Source organism: Trichogramma pretiosum, unplaced genomic scaffold (assembly GCF_000599845.2).
Source record: "Trichogramma pretiosum strain Unisexual culture from Peru unplaced genomic scaffold, Tpre_2.0 scaffold77, whole genome shotgun sequence".
NCBI lineage: Eukaryota > Metazoa > Arthropoda > Insecta > Hymenoptera > Trichogrammatidae > Trichogramma > Trichogramma pretiosum.
The window spans coordinates 134,219-154,072 of NW_019641667.1; the positions used below are offsets into that span (position 1 = coordinate 134,219).

General features: G+C 43.8%; 2 protein-coding genes across 8 annotated transcripts in view; both read left to right on the plus strand.

Annotated features, from left to right (window-relative positions):
* Positions 1-11,450, plus strand: part of LOC106648640 (putative polypeptide N-acetylgalactosaminyltransferase 9) — a 130,161-nt gene extending 118,711 nt beyond the window's left edge. For all 3 annotated transcript variants that reach the window (XM_014365687.2, XM_014365688.2, XM_023460316.1), the window contains 7 exons: positions 35-204; positions 1,540-2,052; positions 2,537-2,706; positions 2,820-2,948; positions 5,754-5,864; positions 8,916-9,044; positions 9,122-11,450. In XM_014365687.2, the coding sequence (XP_014221173.1) occupies positions 35-204; positions 1,540-2,052; positions 2,537-2,706; positions 2,820-2,948; positions 5,754-5,864; positions 8,916-9,044; positions 9,122-9,262 (1,363 nt within the window). In that variant the 3' untranslated portion in view covers positions 9,263-11,450. The remainder of the gene's footprint in view (positions 1-34; positions 205-1,539; positions 2,053-2,536; positions 2,707-2,819; positions 2,949-5,753; positions 5,865-8,915; positions 9,045-9,121) is intronic.
* A 2,446-nt stretch (positions 11,451-13,896) lies between these two features.
* On the plus strand, positions 13,897-17,214 carry LOC106648650 (serine-enriched protein). 5 transcript variants are annotated; one of them, XM_014365705.2, is made up of 7 exons: positions 13,897-14,282; positions 14,382-14,665; positions 15,102-15,234; positions 15,464-15,502; positions 16,054-16,171; positions 16,247-16,719; positions 16,956-17,214. In XM_014365705.2, the coding sequence occupies exons 2-7, from the start codon at positions 14,421-14,423 to the stop codon at positions 17,190-17,192; spliced, it is 1,245 nt and encodes a 414-aa protein (XP_014221191.1). In that variant the 5' UTR covers positions 13,897-14,282; positions 14,382-14,420; the 3' UTR covers positions 17,193-17,214. The 5 variants fall into 5 exon arrangements, with proteins under 5 accessions (XP_014221191.1, XP_014221193.1, XP_023316083.1 ...); XM_014365707.2 differs by having other exon boundaries at positions 16,977-17,214; XM_023460315.1 differs by having other exon boundaries at positions 16,981-17,111.
* The last annotated feature ends 2,640 nt before the right edge of the window (positions 17,215-19,854 follow it).

The window sequence follows — 19,854 nt, forward strand, 5'->3', positions numbered from 1 at the left end:
ATTTTAACGTATTTTCTTTTGTCTGTGTTTACAGGTGCAAAGAACCGGGCCGATACCAGAAGGACCTACCCCCGACCGCCGTGATCATCTGCTTCCACAACGAGGCGTGGTCGGTGCTGCTGCGCACGGTGCATTCGGTGCTCGATCGATCGCCCGATCACCTGATCCAGGAGATCATTCTCGTCGACGACTACTCCGACATGCGTAAGTCACATAAAATACAAAGTTTATACGTCGTTTCATTATATACTTTTTGTTTGCCTCATACGCGAAGCGGGGATGGCCTAATTGCGAAAAAGCGTCCGGGGACTCGTAATTGTATCATTATCATCGTCGTAATTAAAATCGAAAACATTGTTATGTGTCTGCGGCTCGTGCTGCAGCTCTTCTGCCTTTTTTTTCGTTCGTTCGTTCGTTCGTACGGGTGCAGTAATTTGCAAGCGCAAAAAAAAGCTCAACACAACAACAACAACGACACACACAGCTGGTCGCGAGACGACGACCACGAGACGGCGTTATAACTTTTTTCACGTGCCCACGTTCGCGCGCGCGTACTCTCGGCAAACGAGCAATAACAAAATATAATTATTTTTGCCAACTACGGGGCTCGCGTCGTTTGGGAAACGTGCGCGACAATAATTTCTCCATTATCGAGTGTGTGTGTGTGCTTGCGGCTACGTACACGGCTCGACGCGCGTGAAATATATTAAGCTGAAAAAAAAACGAAGATTGAATTAAAGTAAAAAAAACGGCAAAAAAAGATGTGGGATCGACGTACGAGTGGCCGCGAGGGGTGGTAGGTAGGTAGATCAAGTAAAATCCCGGATTAGCTCTTCAGCTACTCATAGGGAAGATTAGGCTGATTGTCCTTTGCGCACACATACATAGCTCGAGTATAGTATATAGGCGGCATCGAGGCGCTTGCGGCGCGTCATGTAAATTCGCGCAGCGATAATAGGCCTTGGGGCGATTTTACCTCGGTAGCGTCATAAACCGCTTTCTCTCTCCCGCTGCCGGTTCTAAACAGAGCCGAGAGTAGTGTATAGGCAACTCGTGCGCCTCTAGTAGGTATACACAAGCAGACAGGCAGGCCGTGCGGGGAGGGCGCCAACATCACACTGATCCCCTTTGCACCGTTGCAAGCTTTAATCCGCATAAAGCTTAAGATCCGAGAAGATGAGCGTACGTACGTCGTGGTATATACTATACATACGCACACGTTGAGGTATTTTGTTATTCGCGAATAAATCAAGCTCTGCCTCTCGGATCTCGCTCTTGCTGGGCTCTCTGTATACTGATGCTGTATTATATACGAGGGAGGCGAGGCGAGGATCGATCTGATTGCAAGCTCGACTTGCGCGAGTATCGCGCTACAATATTAATGAGGATTAAATCGAGCACCACCAACGCGCAGGCGTCCTTTGTATAACCACATCGCGTCGCTTAATTCGTCCTGCCGATAATCAATCGAGCTATCGCTGATCCTTTATACGGTCGTACTATAAGCCGACTTTAATTTTTTTTCTCTTCTGCTTCCAGCCCACCTGAAACGCCAACTGGAAGACTACATGATGAACTATCCCAAGGTGCGCATACTGCGCGCCCAGAAGCGCGAGGGTCTCATCCGCGCCCGCCTGCTGGGCGCCACCGTGGCGACGGCGCCCGTGCTCACCTACCTCGACAGTCACTGCGAGTGCACCGAGGGCTGGCTCGAGCCCCTCCTCGATCGCATCGCGCGCAACCAGACCACCGTGGTCTGTCCCGTGATCGACGTGATCGACGACACGACCCTCGAGTATCACTGGCGCGACTCGGGCGGCGTGAACGTGGGCGGCTTCGACTGGAATCTCCAGTTCAACTGGCACAGCGTGCCCGAGCGCGAGAAGAAGCGCCACAAGAACCCGGCGGAGCCCGTGTGGTCGCCCACCATGGCCGGGGGCCTGTTCGCCATCGATCGGCAGTTCTTCGAGCGACTCGGCACCTACGACAGCGGCTTCGATATCTGGGGCGGCGAGAATCTCGAGCTCTCGTTCAAGACCTGGATGTGCGGAGGTAAGAGAGCAAGGGGCAGAGAGAAAGAAGAAGGAAACAATCCAGTTTGGCTGGATATAACTGTATTTTTTGTATCTTATACGAAAGAGAGAACCGCGCGCGCGGCCAATCGAAATTTTCTCGCACTCGCTTTGAAACGAGCTCTCCACCTGAGCGTTGAGTAGCAGCAAAGAAAAAAATATATATCGACTTTTTTTTTTGTTCGTTCGCTTTATTACAAAACAAACAATCTTCCTTAAAAGCATTGCTCTCGGCGGAAACACGACAATTCCATTTCTTCTTATAAATATAGAAAGAACAAACATCTTTCTCCTCGCACTCACCTCTTGCTGCAAGCTCGTTTTTCCTTTTTTTTTTGTTGTTTTTTCTCTTCGATGATTTATATATCTATACACAGGTGTATATATATAAGTATGAAAAAATACGGAGCAAAGTTAATAACGTCTATGTACAATAATACACGTATACCATCCAACTACTACAGGTACGCTGGAGATCGTGCCGTGCTCGCACGTCGGACACATCTTCCGCAAACGCTCACCCTACAAATGGCGCAGTGGCGTGAACGTGCTCAAGAGGAACAGCATCAGGCTCAGCGAAGTCTGGCTCGACGAGTACGCCAAGTACTACTATCAGAGGATAGGTCACGACAAGGTTAGACAAGTCGTCGACGACGACAGCATTTCGCTATATATGTAACGCGTCAATTATATCGTTGTATGTGACATCTTACGTGTGTCTCTGTTTGTGTGTTTATAATAAAACAGGGAAATTTCGGCGACGTGTCGGAGCGCAAAGCCCTGAGGAAGAATCTCGGCTGCAAGTCCTTCAAGTGGTACCTCGACAACATCTATCCGGAGCTCTTCATACCCGGCGAGGCCGTGGCGTCGGGCGAGGTGTGTATTCGTAGCCACGGCTAACAGATTCATTCGTGCTCTGACCTTTCTTTTTTAGCTCGCTCCGCGATGGCTTGGAAACCCACGACTGCTGATTAAAATATTTCGTTCCACTTTTTTTTCCATGTTTACACTTACGATTTTGGACTACTTTTTAGGATGCTCCATCGATCATCGTCGTTGGAGAAGAAGCGAAGCTCATTGTTGGAATTTTGCACATCGTCGACAAATTTATCGTGCGCGCGAGCCCCCATTTCTTTTACGAAAGAATACACGCAGCGACGAATTCATCTCTTCTTTTGTCGTTCTTATGCACCCACACAGACACACCGTAAACGCAACTTTCTGAATATTTCATGACTGTGTCGCGTCGTCGTCGTCGTCGTCGTCGTCGTCGTCGTCGTCGTCGTCGTGCGGGTCTTTCACGCGAAGCCAAAAAAAAAAAAATAAAACTACCAGACCGCCATGTTTTTTGGTCCCGCATTGATTTATAGCTTTGGCCGCGAGCTCGAACTCGTCCTCTTTCGCAATTGATAAATCAATCTCTCTCTCTCTGCTTGATATGTATATTTTCGCGGGGAAAATAATAAATTTGTGCATGTACCCGCACACTACGGCTTGTGATTCAAATCCTTGTTTACCTGGCCGCGTTAGATATAACTAAATTTACGTTTTTTTTGTCGTTGTTGTTTTTTTTCCCCCAACGCGCCACGCACTGAGAGAAGCAGCAGTAGAGTGAGAGACAAATGCGTTTGTATCTTTACCCTAGAGCTATGTGGCACGGCGGTAGCCAGCGGTAGCGGTGTTGTTCGCATTGTGTTTTGCATTATATCTTTCCGACGCGTTTTTAGAATTGTTTGTTTTTGTAATTCTCGCTCTCGGCTATGAGCATACGTACATACGCGTACTAGCTAAAATTTCACGGCTTCTACGCTTGATTAAATAGGCAGAGAGAGAGAGAGAGAGAAAAAAACCGTACGCGTTAGACGAGCTTTATATTTAAAGTTGACGGTTTAAAGCTCGCCTATACCAGCTACTTTAGGGTCGATATAACGGCTCCCCCTCACTCGAAACCTTTTACCATATCTCTCTCACTCTCTGGAAATCGGTTTTTTTTTCTCTCCTTTTTTCGCTATTGGCTGTATATGCACAGAAAAGCGCCTATATACATAGATATATGTGCTGCTACTGCTGCTGCTGCTGCTGATCGTCGCGACGATATCGCGCGGAGTCATTCAGTGAGAGAGAGAGGTAAAGTGAAGGATATCGCGAAGCTTCTTACACGGTGCACGACGCCGCGACTCGAATCACGTAGCAGCGATCGATTCTGAAATTTATAGTTATTACGCGCGATGCGCGCTTGATATTTCTCGGCTCCGTTATAATACGTATAATATATAAGATTTTCAAAGCCGACGACGTCGTTAACACGTGCATTAAACCGTTCGTTCTCCTGGCGTTTATTTTTATTCTTTTTTTTTCCCCCATCCAGAAGTATCCGATATGGCGCTGCTCTTTTGAAATTAAACACCTTTGTGCGACATCGAGGCTCTACGCCGTCCAAAAAGGTCATAACGTTATGTATTTCGTTCGTCAAGGGGTGGAGTGTGTGTGGACGTGCTGCAAAACGAGAAAGAAGGGAGCAAAAATCAAGTCGAAAAATTAATGATGTGCAAGAGGAAAATCATGAATTTCGCTTTTATCCGCGTGTTCTCTCTCTCCTTGGGAGAACTCTCTTTCTTCCTTTCTTTTTTCCAGCTGCAGCAAATAGGACGAGCTCTCCGCACAAAGCGACGAGAGAACGGGGAAAAAAATTCAGGCGTGCATTCGCTCTAATAAAGCTCCACCGTATATACATCGGTTTGACCTTTTTTTTCCAGCCCATACACACAGACATATGCACACGAGAGAAGTGAGTTACGTTATCGCTCGAATTTTAGTTCAAAATTGTTGTTTTTTCATTTCTACGTGCTGCTGCTACTACTACTAGTAGTGCTATACATATACGTGGAGCAGAAGTACGTACGTAGCGTGTGTAGAGGCACTACTCTGCTATATATATGTGCGCAAGCTCTCGCAAACTCCGATGCTATTAAAAACGAAAAAAATCTCACGCTATACCGTTTTTGCTTCTGCTCATCGGGCGCGCTGCGCTCTGTGCTCGCGTTTCCAGCTTGTCGTTTTATCGAAGCGTGTGTTTTTTTTCCACCACCACCATCCGCGGAAGTAATCCTCTCTCTCTCTGTTGCGCCGAGGGAAGCGATTAAAATGCGCTTTATCGCCGAGTAACTTTGCCGCCCCCCGTATTTACACGCGCAATCATTGTTGTTGTTGTTTTTGTTTTCGTAGTTTTAGTCGTTGTTGTTGCACTCGAGTCCGAGAGAGCCGCAAAGTCTTCTTTTTATTATTGTTATTAATAATGCTTGGCGCGCGAGAGTTGAGAGCAAACGTGGTAACGAAGGTAAATGGATATTTGTGCCCCGGGTATATATTCGTAGCGCAATATCGGCGAGTGTCGGTTTACGTGTAACGTGACTGCAACGCGATACGTGCATTATGAAAATATACATACACATGGTCCTTATACGTATAGTAGGTGCGAGCGATAACGTATACTTCACACCGTGTGAGTGTGAGATATTTCGGAGGAGAGATGCAGCAGCGTACATCGGAGGACATAATTCACCCGAGTTTTATAATATATTATTGTCATTGCATAGTATACATCTAATAATAATAATGACAATATCCACGAATCACAAATGTCAATAAACCTGTATGTCATGTGTGACCCCGAAATTGTAGGTGAGAAACCTGGGCGAGGGGGTGAACGCCTGCCTGGACTCGCCGGCACGAAAGAGCGATTTGCACAAACCGGCTGGACTCTATCCGTGTCATCGCCAAGGAGGCAACCAGGTACAACACGACACCTTCAGCATCACACAGACAGACCGGCCGTCGATTGATTTACCACTGCTACCCCCTTTTCTTATCATTATTATTATAACGCATGTACTGCTACAATACACGACGTATATACTCACGCGCGCCTGTGAAAAGCAAAGCTGTTGTGCTTTTTTTCACTTTGCTCCTCGAGGATATTTTCAATTAAAACGTATAAACGTCGGAGTCGAAATATCTCTGTTTACTTTTCCAAGGCAGGCGTCGCATAAATTTCGACGACCTGTGTGCGTGTATACGTCGTTTGAGCGCAGTGTACATATCGAGTTCGCCTCCCTGCGTTTTATACATTTAACGTAGACAGCCTCCTCTCTGTTTTACGAGATGCATCAATTATTATGTGTGTGTACTTTTTGTGTGTGTGTACAAATTTGCTTCATTAGCTCTGCTTGTTATTTATGACTATTTATCGTGTTATGTTTTTTATGTGTTTTATCCATCTTTTTTATACATAGTGAATCAAGTATTTTATAATTTATAATACCACCACAGCATACTGTTTATGGGGAATCATCGTCATCCTGGTCATCTCTACACACTGTTGTTACATAAGTGTTGTCATCATCCTCTGTGTGTGTCGATAATTTTGTTATTTTGCTTTTCATTATCCAGTTCATTAATATTTTTCTCATTTATCTAAAAAAAAACTCTTTTTTACACGCATTTTCATATTTTTTCTCATTCATTAAACAAAAACAAAACCTGCAAAAAATGCTGCAGATCCGGCATTTGAGTAGCGGTATGTGCATTGACTCGCCCGGCAACCCGGAAGACCTGCAGCAGCCTGTAGGCTTCTATGAGTGTCATAATCAAGGCGGCAATCAGGTACACGCGACCACCTATATCCGCCTGCATTATTATCATATCTGCTGCTACTACTCATACCACTGGCATACTTACACGCTCTCGTCCATACTTTGGGGTCTTTTTTTTCTGTGCGCAGCGGGGACATTAGTCATAACTGGTTTTCTCACACAGGTGGTGGACTCGCACTATATCATCATTATTATTGTTGTTATTATTATTATGACGCAGGTGACGGTGATTGGGGATCTCTATCTGTGGCAAATTGGCGATGGTCGCGAGTGTCCAAATGCGGACGTGTATCATTATATACGTATAGTATCCACAGGGGCTGTGCAAAAAATTGGCTCGATCAATGAGAATCGTGATTGGCCTCGGTGGCGCGCGCACATAACAGTCCAAATGAATGCGCTCGCGCATACATGCATACATACGTACTTATACGTGACACCGTGCAGTTATTCATTCTGACAAACGAAGCTCTTTTGTTCGCTGTTGCTCTTTTGAACAGGTTTAACGTATATACCTACGCGCGGGAAGGTGTGGGTGCTGCTGCCACTGCTGCTGCTATAGGCAGTCGCGCGCCAGATATCCGACTATACTATACCAGTGGTATCCCATATACACCCTCTCGCGCTCGCAGGCAGCAGATTAATCGGCGCGCTGGGGACAGCGGACGTATTGCTTTTTATTATTCATATATACGCGTCGCGCTGAAAGAGAGACACCCCCCCGCTCCATATACGTGTATTATTATACAGCGCGAGTGTGTAAATGTGTGTTACAACTCGAGTGACATCGACCATGAATTTTCCGTTCCTCAATTAGAATCGATCGAGCCGATTTTTAGTTCTTATATACTTGTACTAATAAATGTTCATTGTGTGGGGCATGTCTGTAGTAGCTATAGTTGTATGCTTAGCCGATTGCAGTGGTTTACACGCGTGGTAATCGCCTCGCGTCACGCCCGGCAATTTTTAGCTCTCTCCTAATCCAAGCTAATAAAGCATTCGCGAATGTAAGAATGAATCACATCATCGAGCGTAACCAGCGATAAAAGGAGAGAAAGAAAAGAGGCTTTTTTGTTTTTCCTTTCCGCGCGCGTGCCCGGCGCTACTCGAGCGAAAAAGAGTAAGAGAAAGAGACGTACCTACCACGTAGTCGTCGTCGTCGCGAGTAGAGAGAATAATGAGACTTTTACTTGTCTTTTGTTTAATTCTTATGATGTACGGAGACGAGCCCACCCCGGCTCTATTGTTTCTATTATAACGACCGGAGTTGCAGCGCGACTATACTATGATATCTGATGAAAAGTTTTCTCGTTAACGATAATGTTGATTCATAAGTCCGCGCGCGCACTACGCTGTGCTCTATATCTGTATGTATATACACCGCCGCTTATACTTGGCGCGCGCATGCCGTGTCGCGGCAGTTAAATTCGTGTAAATAATTCGTAATAAAAGGAATTAACGGCGGGGCGGGCCCTCTCACCCGCGGCGTATACGTATATATTTACCGCGAAACTATTTCAGAGCAGCAGCAAAAAAAAGGATAGAGAGAAGAGAGACAATTGCGTCTCTTCTCTTTCGACCTTATCGAGGGCTCTCTGCTTCTAAGCGCGGCTTTGCCTCTTTTCTCTCTCCTTTTTTTTTTTTTTTTTAATTACTTACCGAGTCGCGAGCGTGGCGCGTACAAATTGAAAAATCGTATTTAGCCATTGCCGCCGTCGAAGCTTAAAACTGTAAAGGAAAAACTCGGCGGCATTCCAGCCGGGAATAAAACCGCATCGATCAGGCTAATTCTCTCTATCTGCTTTTGCGTATATAGTAGTTTGTATACTTTTTGCTTTTCTATACATACAATATAATACGCATCGCTTAGTAGTCGGTAGTATCGTAGATCGAGCTGCGCACGCAATGCAAAATTAATTAAACGCACTAATGGTATATACAGCACTCGCGCAGAGATATATGAATTAAATACGTGTTTGTAAGTCCACCGAAGCGTGGGGAGGTGAACGAATTATTCATTAACCGTATACATAAACGCATGCGACTCTCTATATATCTTTTGCCTCTTGCCCTCCCGTATCACCTTACTATCCTTGTAATATCGACTTTGCGCCTGAGTCTGTGCTTTTGTGCACGCCACGAGAGGGACGTATATTAATTATTATTCTTTTTTCTTCTCTCCCTCGCGCAGTACTGGATGCTGAGCAAGACCGGCGAGATTCGCCGGGACGAGTCGTGTCTGGATTACAGCGGCACCGACGTCATACTCTATCCTTGCCACGGCAGCAAGGGCAATCAGCAATGGATTTACAATACACAGGTGGGTATTACTTTACCTAATGATTTCAACGCAAATTAGAATACGTTCTCAATTTCTTTCTTTTTTCCCCTCCGCAGACGAAGCAGATTCGCCACGAGAGCAGCGGCAAGTGCTTGGCCATAACCGAGAGCAAGCAGCGCCTGCTGATGGAGGACTGCTCGCTGACGGCGCCCCGACAGAGATGGGCGTTCGAGAATTACGATCCCTCGAAGCTGTGATATCGCGTACCCTTGAGGGCGCTCCAACTCCAGTAGCACTACTACAACTATTATTATTATTACAATTAAAAGAAAAACAAAAAGAGGGACGGCGCGTTGTTACGCATATAATAATGATGATGATACAACAATATACATTCCAAGACTTCTTCTGTTTTTTATTTAAAAAGGCTCGACTCTCCCGTGGTTCTTGGAGACTCTTTTTCATTTTTTTCTTCCAAGAGCGCGTGCGATCGATCGACCGATCGATGATGATGATTAGTGCGTGACCCAAGACTTATTAGACGCCAAGTTCCAAGACGACGACCAAGAATAATCGTGTTATAAAATTGTGTTCGAGACTGCGTCTTTACATATGCATTATTATGAATATATATCAATTGTCTATCGTTAATTATTATATACCACTGTCAAAACGCGCACATTATATGTGTAACAGAAAAAAAACATTAATAATAATAATAATAATAATGGGAAGAGACAAGCGAGAATAATTGATTATATATTTTTTCATGATAAATGGCGGTGATTGTACGCATGTATCGAGGCGAATGTGTCATACACATTACTCGCATGTATGCTTACACTTGCACTTGATATATATATAATATGTATAGATATACATAAACACAATTATATATTATAATATATACATGATATATGCGCTATTCTCGATTATAATAATGTGTAGGACCTTTTTTGTACATTTCTGTAAAATAATGACTATCTATTTAGATATCTGTACTTGTCAAATCTACGATTTTCAAAATGCAATGCCAGTTTTTATTTTAGACTTAAAGAAAAAAAAATATATGATATATTATTATTATCGGTTAAAATGTAGTCCTTAAAATTACTGAAAATGATAAAATACTATCGATTCCACATGATATATTACGTCTAATCGTTTCTACTTTTATGGCAGGAGCGAGAGAATGTCTGTGTGTGCGTGAGTATGCGCGTGGATCGTTGCGCGAGCGATACTAATGTGATTCAAAAGCATAAGATTATCGTTATTGAAATTTAATCTGAGTGGTTTGATAGGATTTACGCATTATAAGATTCGCAATGAATGGTGCTGTGCAAATGATAGAGACAAATAAATTGCGTCTTCGTTTAAAAATTATGAGGATTTAGGAAGGAAGCGAGAGACAGGATAGGAAGGAAGAGTAATAAAGTTATCCGGCGTTTTATATACGAGTCAGGGAAGAAAGGATAAGTTTAGATTTACTCTTATTCAATTTATGTTTATTCTATATACATATATAGTTGCCAATTATTCCGAATAAATCGATCGAGTGGTTCGTTTGTATTTACCGTGTGCTCGAAAAAACTTTTCTGCGTGCTCGCTCAATCGTAAAATCCACGATTCTAATCCTGACTGTAAAGTGTATTGTGTACATATATTTACGTGTGATTGTAACGATACACCAGACTTGGAGATTGCCAATGAATTGTTGAGATTTTGCGTTCGATGGCATTTACATTTTTATGTACCATTCCAGAGGTACGGTACTCGAAACGAAAGGCAATGCGTGAGTGTGTGTGTGTGTGTGTGTGCGTTATTTACAATAAAAACGTATTCTATTTGTAACGATTCAATTTCCAAGAGAATCGTATGTATTTGATTGATTTTGAAAATCCAATCATGCAATATCATTCTACTTATAATTGTATCCGTTGTTAATTCGTTCGCTTCAATGCCGAACGAGCGTCTTTAATTATTTTTCAAGTTTCTACAAAAGTATTGTGTTTAAAAGAGAATTACGAATGTAATTTATGTTTATGCATTTAAGATGTTATCATATTACGCGAATAATTTATGAAATACGCATGTCTAAGTATTTATAAAGAAAATTTATGGTAAAATTTATATGACGTGAGCAATCGAGGACGTTTTTCTACGTTTGCTAATGAGGAATGCGCGTGTATTATGCAGCAGCATATCATCAATAAGTGAAAGTGACATACTCCATGTAAGATTATAAAGCAAAACAAAAAAAAAACAACAGAAATGTGTATTCCGTTGAGTTTTAAGTAAAATATAATCGTGATGCGCCACGCGATTCATTGTCGATGTAATATCGAATGTGCCTTATGAAAGAAAAAAAAAATTATTCGTGTAAATAATATTATAGATAATTCGAGTATTCAAAACAGAGAAAAACATAGAATTAAAACTAAAAGTAAACAAAAAATAAGAATTAAATAAATAAAAACTGCTATTGTCAACGATAAAGAGAATAAAAAACAACTTTTACGATATAATGTACATATCGTGCCAGCATTTTTGTGTTTAATAAAAATCGATGTTGTTTTATGTTACTAGATTTTCATCTACTTTCTGTTGTTGTTCTGCCTACCCATTTATCCATTGTTCCACGGAGCCTAGACTCTCTCTTTGCAGTTCTGGCCACATTTCTAGCCGATGTGTAGTGTATCGCACAGGAAAATCAATAATCTCTCTCTGCGCTTCGTGAAAATTTTTGCGCACATTATTTGTGCATTATATTCGCCATCCAGCTAATACAATAACGATTAATTTCATTGTAACAATTCATCATTTCGGAGAGGCAGGAGGAGGATGAGGATACTCTATACCGAGTGGCTGGCCTCGACCAACAATGTTTAATAATTCAACAGGCATTTCTCTGCCATAAATAAGCCAACAGTTTGGAGCTGGTTTTGTCTGACACGCGCGTGTTTACACACGCACTCGACGCGCAGCGGCAGCGGTGCAGTGGCTACGCGGCGGTCGTGTGCGCGAGAAAACACACACACACACAGGAAAAAACAATATTTAATATGCAAAACGCAGGAAACTGTGAAACGTGAGCTTCTCTGTCGCTCGGAAATGTACTCGTGTAGGGTAATACCTTATAAATACATGCACTGTCGAGGCTACTATATATTTTCGGTGTAAATAAATAATAAAGGCTGCGGCGGCGGCGCAGCGCAAGCACAAATCGACTTTGCGCGCGCCCAGAGAGCAGAGCACCCTTGCATATACATGCATGCATGTACAAGAAGCACAGCGGCGCGTGCTCGTGCGTTTGAACTCGAGAGAGAGAGAGAGAGAGAGAGAGAGAGAGAGAGAGAGAGAGAGAGAGAGAGAGCGTGTAAAAGCTCCGTAATTATGTGGCACAGATAGGCTGAATAGATTAAAGTGTTTATAAAGCCGTGTTTGTGCGTGTTGCCGCTGCGCGAGAAATAAAATCGCTCGTTATTACGGCGCAGACGCGTTAAAATATAATGTAAATAATGATATCGAGAGGCTAAAGGCTTTTTACGGTGCAGAGGATGAACGAGTAACGAGGTTTACGGTGATATTTGATTACTTGAGCTTTTAGATTCTGCCGACAGATGGCGTATTGTAAACTCGCAAGTAGCAAAATTATGGTGAATTTATCGACGGTCCCCACGAAGAGTAACACGTCTCCATTCCGTCGATATATAAGGCACAAAATAAGTTAATATTGTGTATCCCCCATTCGTTATTAGCGATGAATTTTTCGTTTTTTGGTGCTCCAAAGCACTTTTTGTCTTCTGTTCTGCAGGGTTTTGTTCCCGACGAAACGTTAAGTTGTCCATTCCTGTTAAGAAACTGAAAAGACCCGAGCACATAGTTGTTGGGATTAATCGATGACAAGTAATTTTTTTTTCTCTCTCTCTCTCTCTTCGTTCGATAGCTCAGAAATTAATTGCATTGAGTACAAAGGCGTGTATGTCGTGCGTGCGTATGTATATGTGTGGGAGCGAACGTGGCTCGCTGAGAATATAAATTAGTCGAGAGAGACGGAGAGAGTCGCTATATATACTACTGCGGCTGCAACGCTGCACACCTCGGTGATAGATACATTGATTTATGGCTTGGCCTAATTCTCTTTTATTTTATGTCGCCACTTCACACCTGACTCGCTCTCTCTCTTTCTGAATCTCTCTTAATTACCAGCGAGTTTGTCTCTATTAAAAGTGGATTAGGAAAAAAGTCAGTGGCTTCTCTCTCTCGGTCTGGCCAGCATATAGACCTTTACTGTAAAAGGGAGTTGGAAATGATTTATAGACGGAATTAAAAAATATTATGAATTATTGAGGCCCGTACCGGCTGGAAAAAAGTTGAGGCGAAAATTGAAATCGTCCTTAATGAAAATGTAACGAATGATATACTTTTTCTCTCGGGTCATTCCGACGAGCGACACACAGGCAGAGCAGCGACGTGCGCGCTTGTGCACTAATGCGATTGTATTGTCTCAGGTTCACGAGAGAGAGCGAGAGAGATCGTCGTCCATCCACCGTCCAGCTCGGCGGTGACATACAATAATAATTTATACATTAAAATACATACATACATACCTAACCAACACCCGAGGGAGCGAGAGCAACGATACAACGCGAGGCAAAAAAGGGTGGGAGAACGAGAGAGAGAGAGAGAGAGAGAGAGAGAGAGAGAGAGNGAGAGAGAGAGAGAGAGAGAGAGAGAGAGAGAGAGAGAAAGTTCGATCGTCGCCAGGGCGCAAGCTCGCCGCGCAAGCTCACTCGCCAACTCTTCGGCTTCTGCGCAGGAGCAAGACCATACTACGATGTGCGTGTGGCGCGCGCGAAACGTACAGCAACAGCAGAGGGAGAGGCAGACAGGCTCGTCCCAAACGAAACCCTGCAGCAGCCGACGACTCCAGGAATCGATCGCTACTCGTGTCGCGCGCTGCTCGCGTGTAGTAATAGTATAATCGACGCTGTATGTTTCTCGAGTCTCTCTCGATATTTTCTCCTGCTGTTTTGTGATATTCTCGATTCGAGACAAGTTTCGTCGAGCAGCAGCAACAACAGTCATGAAAGCTCTCGTGGAAAAAAGCTCCACTTCGTAGTAGAGGAGAAAAGTTTTCGGCCGCGGAAGGAGAGCGAGTGAGAGAGAGGATAGCGTTGGGGAGTGTGCAACAGCTAGTGCGTCCGCTGCCACTTCGACACAGTGTTCTCGCGCAGCAGAGCAAGCCCCACGGCTCTGGGCAGCTCCGAGCAACAGGTACGAGCTTTTCTATGCGACGTATATACGACTCTGTACACAGTCGCTCGAGCTATATATAATTCCATTCGACTCTTTCCTCGAATTATTATTGTATAGGAGGGCTCGTTCGAGAAGGACTTGGGCAGGAGCACGACGATGCCGGAGGCAGCCGCGGCGTCCTCGATGGCCGTCGGCGGCGGTGGCTTGGGCTTGGGCGCGGGTATCGCCATCGGCCTGGCTGCCGACGACTCGGACAACTCGACCTTCGAGAACAAGTCCGGCCTGGCGGAGGATCTCAAGTTTCTGGCTCGCATGCCCGAGCTCTGCGACGTCACCTTCCTCGTGGGCGACACCCGCGAGCCGGTCTGCGCCGTCAAAGCCGTCCTCGCCGCCAGAAGCAAGTGAGTTTTACGTTAATTTAATTATTTTTTATTTATACGTTGAAAATGTTTCTCTCGTTTCTCGCTGATGCAGTTAGCAGCTACTGCTAAGCTGTAATAAAATTGACGCGCCTCTCTCTCTCACCGAGGTTTTATATATTGGGGGGTGGGTGTCGCGAGGCTCGACGGTCAGGGACAAACGAGCCGTTTGTTGGATTGGAGGCGCGTGGCCGTGCGGACTTTGAAGGACTTTTCAGCTAGATTAATACCTCTCTCTCTCTCCTATATATCCTCTCTCTCTCTTTCAATGTCACTTTAATACCTCGATATTGAACTATGACCGGTGGCGAAGGACGAAGCGTCGTCACGCGCGCCCGCTCGGAAAAAAGGCTTAAAACAAAGTTCGATCTGGATTAAAAGTTTACAATTGATGATTGTTTTTCTTTGTCTCGCGCAGAGTCTTTCACAAGATGCTCTATCAAGCGCCGAGTCCGCAGCGTAAAAAGGACCCGCCAACGCGCGAGAACAAGCTGAGGTCCTTTCTGAAGAGGAGCTCGGAGCCGCTGCTCAATTTGCAGAACGTGCAACAGGTAATCACGACGTATACATACGATTCTCATTGTACACACTGCACACCGCGCACTTTGTACGAAAAGCTCTCGTAAGCTCGTATACATTGAGAAATCATAATAGAAATCAGATTGATTTGTAACGCTCGTAAGTGAAACGAGCGAGTGCATGAATTGAACGAAACATGACAAATTAAAAAAAAAAAGTAGAAACAATACAAAAACGACTATAACACGTTAAATGTTATAGCGGGCCGGTTTCACGCAGCAGCTGGCTCCCATACAAGAGGTACAATTACTCTATGTGCAGCCCAAATATATCATCGTTATAATTAAATTCTTTTGTCTATATATATCACAGTTCGTCGCAGTAGCTAAAAACCTGATTATGAATATAATCACACGTTAATTACATATAATTCATTACGTTTTGAACCGCACCTATTTATATTATTAGAAAAATTGATCGATACAATTTTTGATCCTTCACAACCGTATATTAAAGGCTTTTTGATTTTTCATATAATAATAACCAAGCATGAGCATGAGTGGATTCAGACCAATTTATCACTTTTTAAATAATAATTTACCGTCTCTGCCTTCGATAGACACGCACATTTGGATATTTGCAGGTAGTTAATGCAACGAAACAATTATTGGCTCGTTTTATCCCAGTTATTATATATTAAATGCACCTTTGCCTTTGACCAGTAGTTTGATCATTTACCTTTTGTCTATATACATTTGATATCGATATAAATTTAATTGGAAGTTATTATCCGCTACTCGTTGGTAGCTTTGCGCGCGGATTATTGAATGTATATTCGCCTGTAATTGCAGCCCCAATCGCATCAGCATCACACGCTGATAATCGAGGAGTTCGAGCCCGACGTGTTCCGCCAGCTGATCGAGTACATACACACGGGCTGCGTGACGCTGCAGCCGCGCACCCTCTTGGGTAAGATTCGCTCGTTAAAAAAAAATTTCTTTTAAAATGAAATGAAATTTTGAAACGAAAAAAAAATCTACACAGGTGTGATGAACGCGGCCGACTACTACGGCCTCGAGGAGCTGCGCTGCGCCTGTGCGGGCTTCGTGCACTACTGCATCACCGTGGACACGGTCTGCGCCCTGCTCGCCTCCGCGGAGCGCTACATCCAGTACAAGTGCACCAAGTCGCTGGTCCAGAAGGTCCTCGAGTTCGTGGACGAGCGCGGCAACGAGGTGCTCAATCTGGGCTCGTTCACGCTGCTGCCCCAGCACGTCGTGCGTCTGATCCTGGCCCGCGACGAGCTCCGAGCCGACGAGTTCACCAAGTTTCAGGCCGCCCTGATGTGGAGCAAGAAGGCCTGCGACAGCAATCCCCAGATGGACCTGAAAGAGGTCATCGGTAACTTCATCGAGTACATACAGTTTCACAAGATCCCGGCCAACGTGCTGATGCACGAGGTTCATCCGCTCGGTCTGGTGCCCCACACCATGATCGTCAACGCACTGGCCTATCAGGTTAGTGGTCCATATCGGCATATTAGATGTTACGTAATTCCATCAGGGTTGTAAAAAACTTAATTTGAAAAATCCACGATTCTCGAATCCAATTGATCTCCGGGTTATCCGAGATGTTCAAGCTCGAGGTAGTAAAAAAGTTAATTGCGCGAATTAAATTGATTCGAGAACCGAAAATCGAACCTTTACAACCCTGAATCCCCCCCCTGTGTTGAAGTTATTAAATATACGCCAAGTTGCTCCCGCCCGCCGGACAGGCAGACCCAACCAGCGTCGATCCAGGCCAACTCAGTCCCCACCGAGTGAGGCGCCAGGGCCGCAGCATGTCCGTGCAGTCGTCCCTCGACCCGTACGGCAGCAACGTGACCCTCAACTCATTGGGGAGCGACGCCGGATCGGGCAACAGCGCCGGCGCCCAGCTGGGCGGCTGCGGTGGACAGTCCTCCCAGCAGTCGGCCGCGAACAGCAACTAACCCGCGGCCGCCGCGGCTCAGCACGCCGCGGACGACATCTGCCCGCAATGCCTCAGCGAACAGCAGCAGCAGCGTAGTCGCTCGCCCGTGGGTGGCCCGCACGCGAGTTCGGGCTCGGGCGCCGAGTCGCTGTCCATCGAGGAGGAGCAGCCGCAGCCGCAGCCGCAGGTCAAGGTCGTCGGTATCAAGGCCAACATCGAGGTGATACCTCTGCCGACGATCGAGCCGCCGACGCCGTCGCCACCGCCGCAGCAGCAGACGAGCCCGCCGCTGCCGACCCCGACGTCGTCGTCTCCACAGCCGATCGAGGAGGGTGGCTCGGGTGGCCTCTACGTCAGGATGGTGCTCAGGCAGCAGGGAAAGATGTCCAATCTCGTATGGCTTTACAAGACGCACAAGTTCTAAGTTCGATGTTCATTGTAATGATCGGTCATTAATTCATGATGATAAATGTCTCTACGCATAAATCACACGTGTATCATGGCTATTACTATTATTGTTATATAAAATTTTAAAAAATCTTCGTGGACGTGTATTCAATTACGTAATAATTGTGTTCGGTTCATGCTTCCTCGCGGTACGCTTATTATATGATGATATTGTACAAAAAACTTGTGGTATTAACTTTGACGATATATGATACTCCTTGAGTTGTGATGATTGCAATTATTATTATTATTATATATTATTAGCAGTTTTTAGGCCGAAAAACGAGCTTTTTCTCACACACTCGTACAACTGCGTAGACTGATTTTTACGTCTTCAAAACATGAGCAACGCGAAAAAAAAATGTTCAAAATATAATAGCTATCGTATCGATTTGTAACATTTGTTTCTTCGTTGTCGCATTAGAGATTAAATAAATGCAAAGCCGCAGATATCGCTCAACGAATAAAGATAAAACAAAAAGAAGAAAATATCCATGCATTATAAAAAAAAATCTATATTACTGAATCTTTCGATGGCATTTCACTTACAAAAAAGGCTTCAAATCTCTCTCTTTCTACACTGCCACTGTATACACGAAAAATAAAAAACGACGACGTTCAAAACGATCGCTGCACAGATGAAAGAGACGGAGAGATGATAATCGTGAGAGGTGAAATACAAACAAAAATACTCGACCATAGTTACATGCTAAGCATACAGAAAAAACAAAACAGAAAAATACATTAGTAACCGTATTAGACAAAATTCGCGTCCCACAACACGTCTATCTTTGACGACTAGTTTCTATGATAAACTGTAATAAACATAGGCGACGTATTTTTCCATACTCACAGTATAATAATAATATATAGTAGACCTCTATTTTTCCATAGGGCGCCAAGTTCTATACGACACATTGTAACTGTCATTATATCAAAAAATATATATCATTCTCGACCATCCTATTAATTACGTATATCGAATAGATATTTGTGTGTGATAGTTTTAAAATCATGTTGAAACTTTTAATTGTTTTTCCTTTGCGTCGGATCAAACATTTATAAATATATGAAACCCAAAGTGCATTTCAAGTCAGAGAGGACAAAGACGTACACGTATGACAAAGTACATTAAATTCGTGTTGTATATCTTTTATGCAAGTGCTATACATCATCGCCGATGGATAAATTAATTGTATTTACATTGCTGTTGTTAAACGAGAAAAAAAAGTATAAAAAATATATTATTGCTCCCGTTGTTATTATAAGTGTGATATTTAATCTGATGTTATGTACGTTGTATTATTGTTGTGGCAAAGAGTGGAAAAAAAAATTATCGATGTAAAAGCATATCTAGACGAATATAGACGATGTGTGTGAATTTATTTATTATATAGCGTTTTTTCGTGAGCATGAGATACTCGTGTCCTTCGTGATTCTCTGTACACTCGCGAAAACGAACGAAAAAAAGTTAAATAACTGTTGTAATCGCTAAAAAGAACCCGTGTTACCAGTAAGCTGAGTACGTTAATGCAAAGTTTAGTCAATTCGAAATTTTGTCAGTCATCTTTTGTATGTGAACTTTTGTATCGATATTATAATACAGCCTCTTGACAGATTCAACTCATCTGTCGCTATATGCAAACTACGGCCAAAATGCAAAAATATGATCTTTGTTTCCGTTGACTCGAACATATTTTCTTTGCCGCTTCGTGACCTTTCTTAGCGATTGATTTATTAAACGCATACGAAGTGATCGCAGCTGACAAACGAGTACAGACGAATTTTCATCATCGATAGCATATCAAAAAAGAAAAAAAAATCGACCAGAAGTACGCACGTACCTTCGAGCGAGTCTATACGACGCGAAAAAAAGGTCGAGCCGAAATGGACTCGACATTCAAAAAAGTACACGCATATATTTTTAACCCAGACATAAAGCAAAAAATATATGATTATTTATAACGTACGCGATATTCCAATCTGAATTAATAAAACATGATATTCGTAAAATAACAGCACAGTGGCGATGATTTATTTCCCCCCGAAAGCTCCTTTGTTCTTGGATATCGACACCCACACGCGCTCGCGTTATATACAGGGTGCCCATGGCAACCGGACGTACATAGCTGTGATATTACCAGTGATATTCAGCAGATGTTGCATGTATAATATATGCGTACGGACGCCACGCTTGTGTCCTCGTGCACAGCAGCTGTCAATCAAGTTTAACC